The sequence below is a fragment of the Eurypyga helias genome, unplaced genomic scaffold (assembly GCF_000690775.1).
Source record: "Eurypyga helias isolate BGI_N326 unplaced genomic scaffold, ASM69077v1 scaffold4124, whole genome shotgun sequence".
In the NCBI taxonomy this organism is placed as follows: domain Eukaryota; kingdom Metazoa; phylum Chordata; class Aves; order Eurypygiformes; family Eurypygidae; genus Eurypyga; species Eurypyga helias.
Window position 1 is genome coordinate 1 of NW_010248042.1, and position 10,386 is coordinate 10,386.

Below are 10,386 nucleotides of genomic sequence, written 5' to 3' on the forward strand. Positions count from 1 at the left end.
GGCAAGGCCGGGAAGAAGCAAGCCCTGAAGGGTCCAGCGCTCCAACAGATCCCTTCGTCTACGAAAATGAACCTTTTCTCTCTCGTTTTGTTTTGTTTTAGTAAGTTTTTGTTAGGTTGTTTTGTTTGGGCGTTTGGTTTTGTTGTTTGGGGTAATTTTTGTGGGAGGGAGTGTGGGTGTGTGGGCTTTTTTCTCTCTTAAACATTTAGTTCAGTTATTCCTCAGATACCCGCGATATCATCTTGGTGTCTGCTGTCAGAGGGTGCTCCAGCCTCTCACGATGTGCTGTATAAATACATCTCAAGTAGGATCATACAATACCACGTTTATTAATCAGATTATAGAAATGTTGAGGAGGAAGATGATGAAACAGATTGGTTGGCAGCAACCCTGTATCTGATGGCAGAGCGCTTCCTTCCCTGCAGGACAGCTCAGCTCTCAGGTTGTGGTCTGGGTGAGCTGGTGTACAGGGAGCGGGTTCTCTGTGCCCGGCCACCTTTGGGCTCTGGCACTGATCGCCAGCCAGGGTCGGGCTCTTGGTGGGCAGCGAGGGGCTGGGGAGACCAAGAAGAGTGATGAGGGTCGTGATGGTCCCGCTTTGGGAGAACCTGAGTGATGGCAACTCTCTGCAGCTTTCCCGGGGAATAAGTTTCTGTCTGAAAACCCCAAAGGGTTGGGGTTTTTTCCCCCCTACTGTTTGTATCTCCTACCACTCCCCAACCATTTATCTCTTGGATTGAGCTTACACCAGGAGCATCTAGCGTACTTGGAAAAGCCTGTGTGCACAGGTCTGGTTTGTGCTTTGTTCCATTGCTGCGTGAGGTTTCCCTCTGGGGGAAGGTGGCCCATGCAAACCTTGATTCCAAAATCCAGGGAGCATTGCCAGCTGCTAATGGTTAGAGCCTTTTAAAGGCCTCTTCAGTTCTGGGAGATGTTGGCGTTTCATCAGCCCCACTAACAAAAGCTGATGGTTTACCTTGGTGATTTTGGCTGAGAGAAGCAGCTTAAGTTCTTCTTTCATTTGTGCTTCTTCCTACTTTTCCGGTGCGTGGGAGAGTGGGATGCTGAAGAGCAAGACCTAGGAAAAACCATTCAGGGTTTAACAACGAAGATCAGGCTTCTGTTGTCTGGTTGCCGGCAATTACGAGACTGGTTTTCCTGAGTCAGGCAGTCCCTTTCAGTCCCGTGAACCTGCTAAGTCAGGCTTGGGGGAAAAAAAGGGGTCTGAAGTCAGTTAATAAGCCCTATTCATTCCCCTGGACCCTCTGCCATTGGGAACGATCAGTTTTGTGTTTTAGGGATGTTTCTGGTAACCGGAGCGGCTTCGAGCCCCAGCAGAATGTGGGGCTGGGGCTGCCTCCGCGTTTTTCAGGAACTCGCTGACTCCCAGCTACTGCAGTGGATGAACAGGGAGCTGCTGGGGCTGCGGGAGGGCGACTTTGAACCCTGCTTATCAATGGCCATAAAAGAGTAGAATAGACCGCCAATCCTTGGACGCTGACCATCAGCCTCTTCCCTCTCTGCCCCACAGCCAGAGCAGAGGAGGGGTGTCCTTGCTCACTGCTGGCTCCTCTCCCCAGAGCCAGCCCCAGCTTGGGGGCTTTGGGACACGTGGCTCTTTCTCCTGTGGCTCCCATGTGCCTTGAGCCGCATCGCAGGGAGAAGGTTGTGAAATTCTGGGCTCAGACCTGACTTTCCTAGCTGTTGGTGTGGCCGTGTCACTGGATGCTTGCTTCCAAAATAAGCTCGGAGAACATTGAGCAGGGGTTTCTCCTGGGGTGCGCTCTGTGTCATGGCATTTTGGGGCCTGTTCCTGTCCAAAGAGAGACAGTTGTCTCTGGTGTGCCCTTTGTACTTGGAAATTGGGAAAGATGGCCAGAACTGTCTGCAGCTGAGTGTGTCTTGTCCGGAGAGCACCTGGTGACCAAATCTAGATGGCAGCGACGGTGTTCTCTCTGCTGCAGAGCGCTGGCTGTGCCTGGGGCGGGTCGGGTGGGCGTCCTGCCCCTGCTCCCTGTAACACTGCAGCTTCCCCCTGCTTGAGACAGACCTGCTCATCTGTGCCGGGCTGATAGTGCAGGTATTTGTCTTGGGTGCAACACTTAAAAAGGTAAGAAAATCATTAAAAGAGACACTCCTTGCTGTGGGCAGTGCAAGCGCACAAGGATATGCTGGGGATAACGCTTCCTTCGGCTCATCCACTTCTCGTGCACAACCTGACCCATGGCTGTCTTGGCGTGGGTCAAAGCCTGATGCCGCCAAGGCTGCGCGGAGCTCGGCCATACCATACGCAGTCACGTGTGTACCGTACCTTTGGGGATGCAGTGCTGGCATGTTCTCGGATAACCTTCCCGGCTCTGCTCGTCAGACGTGGTGGCAGCACTAGGCTGCCTTGGGGCCGCTCCGAAGCATGAGGACTCGGTTTCTTGCTCTGGAGCGTTGCCTTGTTCCAGCCATGTGCGGGTATGAGGTCTCTGATGGCTCGGGGAGGGATGTGGCCCTGCCGCCCCGTGGGAGCCGTCCCTGCAGGAGGGTGATGCGCAGCCACCGTCCCCTATGAACGGCGCGAGGAGCCTTGTACCGAGGTAGTGGAGGCTGAGTGGGTGGTGCTGGGAGGAACAGGAGCATCCTCCTCCTCATTCAGAAGTGTGAATGCTTCTCTAGAAAGCACAGATACTGCTTGCAGCGGTGCAGTGGGTTGCTCTTGTAGCCTCCCACATCTCTTTTTTAGAGGTTCAAACCTTGAGGTGTATGGCAGATCCGTCTCCAAAAGGTACGTGTGAGTGTTGTCAGGTTTGAGGGTAATACCGTACCTCTTCTACCTCGCATCCCTCTTGATCTGTGGTCTCGCCTTATGCTTCTAATTAGCGTTCACGGTGAGTTTATGATGAGACGTTGGCTCCTGGCAGCCCGCTTTCACAGGGCTGGTATTTGGGGAGCATGGTTCAGGCTTTTTGCACTGGTTGGCATTTGTCTTATCTCTTGTTGAATTTTGATCTCTATTAACATTTTCCTGCCATGTGTATTTAACAATTGACAAATGTCAGCTGTTTTTCACTCTATTGATCTCAATAAATGAACTTTTATCAGCACATTAAAAGGTGATAATTTAATAATCCTGGGCAAAGTCACTGCTAAGGGGTTTTAAATTATGCAATTTTAGCAGCTGCCTGAGTTGTCTATTAACATCTGCTGGAAACCATCAAAATAAAAGGGGAGGTCGTTGTTACTTTTACCATGGTGTTAGGGCTGACTTTATTCACTCACATTTTTAAAAAGACCCTAAAACCTCCTAATACAGAAATACTGTCAAATGCATTAGCTTGGATGGTACTTCTTATTCCACCTAATAGGCAAACCCAGCAGTTAACTGCTCTGCCATGGTCCGCTGAGCAAACCACAGAGTGACAGAGAAATTCTGTTGGGTTGACTGTGGCTGAAAACACTTGAATGTTTGGTTAACTTTTTCCTCTTAATTTCACTAAATTGAAAATAATCAGACTGGATCTTTGAACGGAACGTGTTTGTTTGAAGTACCTCATTTTGTGTTTGAATTTAATTTTTAAAGCTTACTGAGTTTCAAAGAAAACATTACAGTATTTTCAGAAAAGTCAAGCCAGAGCCCTTAAAACTTCCCCCTTTTTTTTTATTTAACCAAACCAACTTGCTGACATCTGCACTAATGAGTTGTGTGCCCTGCTTGAGCTGAAACATTTTTTGCATAGAAATGGAAAGTGCTCAGTTTGCTCCGACAGCCTTCCTGGGTGTTGTCAGTGCTGAGGACGCACAATTTATGGCTGGTTATGTCTTTTGAACTCATCCCTCTGGCTTTGGACTGCTCTTCAGTAAAGCTCAGAGACTGGATTGAGTTGGTGATGGTGTTTTGATGCAGTGGCCAGTGACTCGCTCCTGGCTGCAGCATGTGGACGTGTGCTGAAGGGTGGCTGCGCAGGGTGGTCCTGAGGGTCCTCGTTGCAGCTGGGGCAAGAGCAGAGCTCCTGCCCCAGGAAAGCGTTTGAGAACTCTACTGCTTTCTCATTCTTCATCAGAGCAAACGTTGCCACATCCAGGTTTGCCATGAAAAAGGAAGGCATGGCTGGTTCCGACATGGCTGAAGGATCCTCTCTGGAGCTGGTGCAGCCTGTGGTGCCATTGGGGACCTGGACCAAGTGTCAAGATCCTTTTTTAATCTCCCCCTCCAAATAAACTGGAGGGCTTGGGGTGGGAGACCACATGTGTGTGGACCGCTGGGTGCCGAGGAGGTGCTGGGCTCCTGCGTTCACCTGATTTCTTCTTGCATCGTCTCCTGGAGCCACAGTTCAGAGAAAACTTTCATCTTTATCTGTGTACTTTCCTTGACTTAAAGCAAGGTCACGTCACCCGCTTGTATCTGGAAAAGTCTTATGCTTTGTTTACCCAAAACAAACACGCGGGAAGAGAGCTGCAGAGTAATCTGCAGCCAGCAGCCTCCCATGGACCTGGAAACCCGCGGGGTTTGGGAGCGAGGCGTCTAGGACAGCTGAGCTGCTCGGTTGTGCCTCTGCTGATTGCATCCTTATCTGGGGCCAGCTCTGGGTGGGCACCCTTGTAGACAGACCTTTACTTCTTCACCTGAGTGTCCCTCCGTAATCTGAATAACCTAGATTAGCTCCCAGCTGCCGAAAGCAGCCCCCCCGAGCACTGCTCTTGAGGAAACCCACAAAGTTTTGGGTTGAGTAGCACTGCAGGAGAGTTTCTTAGAAGTTAGTTTAGGTCCCTCCAGACCCAAGGAAATGCATGGCAGTGGAGAAAGAGTCTGTTGCTGGTGTTGGAGAGGAACCTTGCTGCTTTACAAGCATCTCGCCTGCAGCAGCAGCAGCAGGAGGTGGCTTGCGTGGGTGAAGGACACCACTGAACTTCTTTCTCCTTGATGGAAGTGTCACGGTGGGATGTTCTTGCAGGAAATGCTTGAGAAATGTTTGGGGTGAGAAGACCCCAGTGGGTCCAGGTTGCTTGGTTTTATGTGCAGCATGAGTGAGCTTCATGCTGTAACTCACATGGACAGAAGGTCACGAGGGCTGTTAGAACCTCAAGGAATGGAGCTTGGATGGTTTTGAAACAGAAATCAGAGCTCAGGAGTGGAAAACATGCCAGGCGTCCACATCTGGCAATGCAGATCATGTCCATAGTCTGTTATTTTATCTGGTGCTTCTCAGGACACTTAGTCCTCATAAGCAGAATTGTGTAACTCGAGGTGGGGGGAAAGATCAGGTTTTGCCCTTTTAAAATCTCTGTCCCTGTAGGTTCAGATCATGTCTTGAAGGTAGGAGAAGGGACAGGGATATCCTTTTACAACCTACTAGCAGGGGCATCAGTGGGGATATTCATGAGCGGGAGGAGGTGGGGATGGGAGTGAGCTCATGGGCATCAGTGCTCACCCCAGGGATGGGCATTGCCAGCACCATGCCAGGAGCCAGGTCAGCAGCACTGAGCTCCCATCAGCTGCTCGCAGATGCTTCAGAGGAGAGCAAAAGGACCTAGAGGTGGACAATTAGGCATTGCCTTGCTTGTAGAGACTGCCTACTAATTTTTCTTTCAGCTCCTCATCGTTACTGTTTGATACGTACCCTGATGTCAGAGGGTTTCTGGGTTTTAATTAGTTACCCTGGACAAAATAGTTATCCGTGCAAATACCTAGTCCTCTGCTGAATCCTATTCAGTTCTTACCCTTGTCATCCTGCGTCAATCATCTGCACAGGAAAATTTGCACAATGTTATAACTAACAAGAACTTTGTGTATTAAGTTGCTGCTCTACAGTTTAAATAAATAAATATGCATTTTGCAGGCTATTCTGTTGCTTAAAAGAAAACAGATCTGGAAATGTGAAGATCTAGCTGAATCATTTTACAGCTAATATTTTCCTTCCCAGTTTGACTTCCAAATTACATTTGTCATGATCCTCCAAAAGCCCAGCTGCCTAATGGGAAAAGCTTGCTTTTGCTTTCCTGGGGCTTTCTCCAAAATCCGTTACTTCAGCATTAATCAGACAACGGGGTTTAAGAGTGAAGATTTCTGAGTTACTGTCCCATTTTTAATGAATCAAGATGGGTTTTATTTTGTAAATTGGTGGTTAGCTCTACAGGGCACCTCTGGTTTGTTTTATTTTTTCCAGCACCTTGTACCATGGGACTGGCTCCGTGTGTAGGATTAGGAAACCTGGGTGCTCTGATAATATCAAGTAATTAACAATATGTCAGAAGGTGATTCTTGGAAGTGAGGTCAAAGTTTTTGTATGACTCTTTGCAAGTGAATTGATGCTTGGGTGTATGTGAATTCAAGAAGGAGCAAGCTGGAAAATTAAGGTGTTGGGTGTTGGTTTTTAGTCTTTCCAAACTCCAAACCATGCAAACTGTATAAGGATAGGGTGGTTCTTGGAGATTACTGGAAACAGAATGGATTTAGTGAGCTGCAGCAGACATAAGAAAATATTTAGACAACAGATACTGAAAAATAAACTTTAATGGTGATATTTTTAAAATGTTTTTGTGCTTCCTTGTCCTGACTTTGACCCTGTATCAGTTGTGTTTATACCTGTGTTAGCACTGGCAGCTTATCTCTAAACTTTTGCTGCAGCCCTACGAGTACCTCATGGATTTCTCTTTGCCCTCTTGCAGGTTGAACTTCATGTCCACCTGGATGGAGCCATTAGACCAGAAACTATCTTGCACTTCGGCAGGTGAGTTACGAAGGGGGGAAAGCTATGGGAGCTGCAGTCCAAAAGCATCATTCCTTCTGCTTGTCCAGTTCTCTGACAGAAGAGCTTGTGCTGGCAGCCTGGGAAGCTCTCTCCTATGCTGTGCAGGCAGCAAACCTGGTGGGTGCTGGTCTCATTTCCGCATGGACTGGTCCTCCGGCTGCACCGTGCGAGGATACTGAGCACTTCCCAGAGTGCAGTCCTGCACTGTAGCAGGAGGGTGACCAAGGTGGTCATCGGTCCTGGGAGATGGACAAGCTGAGAAGAGACACCATGAGAAAAGCACGGAAGCTGTCTCATAAACAGAGCTGTCTGCCTTTGAAGTGTGCCCAGGAAGCGACAAAGTTGGTGTATTTGCATTTCTTTTTCCACATTCCTAATTGCAAAAGCAAGAAGAATGAAAGCGACTGGGAGCATCGTGGTGGTGGGGGGGCTGTACCACAGGCTTGGGAGGAAGAACCAGCTCGGGTGCTGGTCCTTTGCCCTGCTGCTCTGTGCCTCTTAGCCCCAGGCTGCCTGCCTGGTGCCAGCAGGCAAGGAGTCGTGCCCCTCTGAGCATCACCCGGGAAAGTGCCTGGCAGTGACTTAGGCTGTTTCGACATCCGGGCCCCGGCACATCTTCTGGCTCCCGTGTGGCTTGTGTGGGAAGCACGGGGGTGAATGATTCACTGGTGTAAGGACCTGGCTCCACGGGTCTAAGCAAAATACGAGTTCTTCCAGCTGTCACTATTCAAAAAGCTGATGAATGCTAGCAGATACCCTCCGGTCGAGGAAGTGGCAGGCTTAAAGATCTTGGGAAAACAGCTCTTAGGCACAACTTGGGGGAGGAAATCAGTTCTGAGGAGGGTGGGAAGTGGTTCTGGCATCTGTGAGCACAGCAGACTCCAAGGCAATGTGATCTTAGGGGGAAATACTCTCTAAAGCAGCTTTTGCTGGAGGGAGCAGCCGTACATTTTGCAGTGCAGTCAGAGTGAAGAAGGGGGATCAGAGATGTCCATCTCATTTGTTGCAGGACCTCATCATGGGGAGCTGAGGTTCCTGCTGGCTCTGCCTGTGCCACTGGTGGGCTGCAGGGCTGGGATACAAGTCCCGATGGACAGAAGGGTGCTGAATCCCTGGGGCTCTTCTGGGTCCCTCTGCCAGCAAGGGACAAGTGACAATGTAGTCCCCAGAACGGTTGTAGGAGCCCAGAGGCCCAGGAGACACCAGCCGTCTGAAGATCCTTGTGCTTTCAGTCTTGCTTGGCGCAGAAACCTTCGTTGCCTGAGTGTGTGCTGAGTTCCCTCTTATTTTTAAACAGCTCTGGCATCCTGTGGAGCTGCCAGCCCTCGGGCGCTGCGCTTGGCTGGGGTGGAGCAAGGCTGTGCTATTCATGGGCTCTAAAACTAGTGCACACACAAATGTAAAAGCAACGGGGCAGCGTAGGAGACTGTAAGGGACTGCCCTAATAACCTCACCCTGGACACAGAAAGCTGCTTGTGGTCTATTTTTAAAGGTAAAGAGCTGGAAATAAATTTGCCAGGTGGTGGCTGACCATGTACAAATAGCCCAAAGCTACTGGGATGTCCAAGCCCCCTTGGTCAGTGGCTGAACTCATCCATTTTTAGGAACTTTGGCTCCAATTCTCTCATGTCTGGGTCAGGCTTTGCATCCCCCCTGCGCAGCCAAAGGGTTTAGAGCTGTTGCAGACCCCTCACAGGGCTGCTGGGGCTGGGTGTCCCTGGGAGGGGTGCCCTCTCTGCCGTGGGCCAGTGTGTGTGGGGCTGCCCGTGGCTGGAGGTAGCTCAGCAGGACACTGCAGTGCCAGCCGGCACGAGCACCTTCCCCTAGGTCAGGCTTTGCTCCCAGCTGCCAAGCGGGATGGATGGGGCAGCAGCACCTCCCAAAGCCACACTGGCAAGATCCAGCAGATCCCCTCAGACCTGACTCCAGCGTCTCTGTGATGCGGATGATCCCAAAGCACTGTCGCTGCTGGCTGCGCAGAGGCAATCCTTCAGGAAGGAGGTAGAGAAGGTCAGGAAAAGGCTTTGCTGTAGGAGACTTTTTCTGGGCAGGTGGAGGAAGGTGCAGGCGGATTCCTGGAGCAGAGACCGATGTGTCAGTGCCATGGAAAGGGCAAGGCAGGGAGGAAAACCGATGCCTTGGCAGTGATGAACGTCCCCTGCCAAGAGCCAGCAACTTAATCTGTGCAGATGGCATGTGAAGGCTGACATGGGGCTGGTTTCCTTCCTGCTTGGACAGGGAACGGGCAGTGTTTACTGGGCCCAGGAGCAGGGTCATTTGGGCTGTTTCCTTGTGGGTTTTTCACCGCGATGGCTGCTGGCATCGGGGCACTAAAGCTGTCTGTGGTGGTTTGTCTCTATTAGCAGAGAGATCCGTCAATCGGCTGTAATTCTTTGTGGCAGGAAAGAGGATTAAAAACAAATATCTAGTTATTATTCCTAATTTATGTTGGCATTCATGGGCAGAGTGACAGCTTGTAGGATGGGGGTGACAAAGCCTGCCTGGAAACCATCAGCATCCTCGGGTCACAGCCTGGCTGTCGCCCCACTGGAGACACCTCTGCCCACCCATGACTCCAGGGACAAATGTCGTCTTCCCTCTTTTGGTGGGCTTTATAGTCTCCCTTTGGTGAGAGCAGTAGTTAGGACTGCCATTTGCTCCTGCGTGGGAGATATCCCCATCAGAGAAGATGCCACCACGTTGTTGGGCTTGGGAACCAGCTTGCTTGCAGGCGCTGTCGGCATTGAACCCACGAGCCATGACACTTCTTGCCTGATCCTGGGCCTGGGAGTGGCTCCATGACTTTTCAAGTCTTTGAGCTTTCCTAAGTGGAAATCAGCTTTTCTAAAGAATGTTGGCAATTCTGCTGCTAGGATTAGGAGGTGCCAAGAAATAATCCAGAGCCCCTTTAGATGAACTCCTCCTCAAGCTTAAAATGTGCTCTGGCTGTGTTCCTAGGGTCAGTCTAGGTTTGTATTTCGATTTGTTTGTGTTTTGCCTGTATTTTGGATTGCCTTTTTCCCTGCTGAGATTCAGGGTTGCATGTGAGGAGCTTTTGGAAGGACAGCATGTGCCCTATCTTTTCTGCGGAGAAACGGCGTTCGACGCTGCCAGCTCGGGACGCGATTTCTGTACGAAATGGATTGACTAAAGATGTGATAGCCTTCCCCGTCAGTAACGCGTAGCTTGGTTTTCAGGAAAAGAGGGGTTCCTCTCCCTGGCAGCACTGTTGATGACCTCCTGAAGCACGTCAGCTACAAAACACCACTGACACTCACCCAGTTTCTAGAGAAATTTAATCACTACATGCCTGCCATTGCGTAAGTACCTCATTTTTTGCTTCTTCCCCCTCAACCCATGGCAGGACTCCTTGGCTAACGTTGGTCAGCCTTGGAGGTCACCTTGCCCGTCCCCATTGTGCCCCGAGGGTGACGAGTCCTGGTGATGGGTCCCTGCAGGGGTGACCGTGAGGCGGTGCGGAGGATCGCCTACGAGCTTGTGGAAACGAAAGCCAAGGAAGGAGTCATCTACGTGGAGGTCCGGTACAGCCCTCACCTCCTGGCCAACTGCCGCGTGCATCCCATCCCCTGGGGCCAAACCGAGTGAGTGATCCCACTGTGCCGGGGAGCCAGTGGCTAAACCGTTGGGG

At 50.6% G+C, this 10,386-nt stretch overlaps 1 protein-coding gene across 1 annotated transcript in view; it reads left to right on the top strand.

Annotated features, from left to right (window-relative positions):
• Positions 1–6,654: 6,654 nt before the first annotated feature.
• The window catches only part of ADA (adenosine deaminase), a gene marked incomplete at its 5' end in the record, with an annotated part of 12,381 nt that continues 8,649 nt past the window's right edge, over positions 6,655–10,386 (top strand). Inside the window, 3 exons of the mRNA XM_010150917.1 lie at positions 6,655–6,716; positions 9,935–10,057; positions 10,196–10,339. Coding sequence (XP_010149219.1) covers positions 6,655–6,716; positions 9,935–10,057; positions 10,196–10,339 — 329 coding nt within the window. The remainder of the gene's footprint in view (positions 6,717–9,934; positions 10,058–10,195; positions 10,340–10,386) is intronic.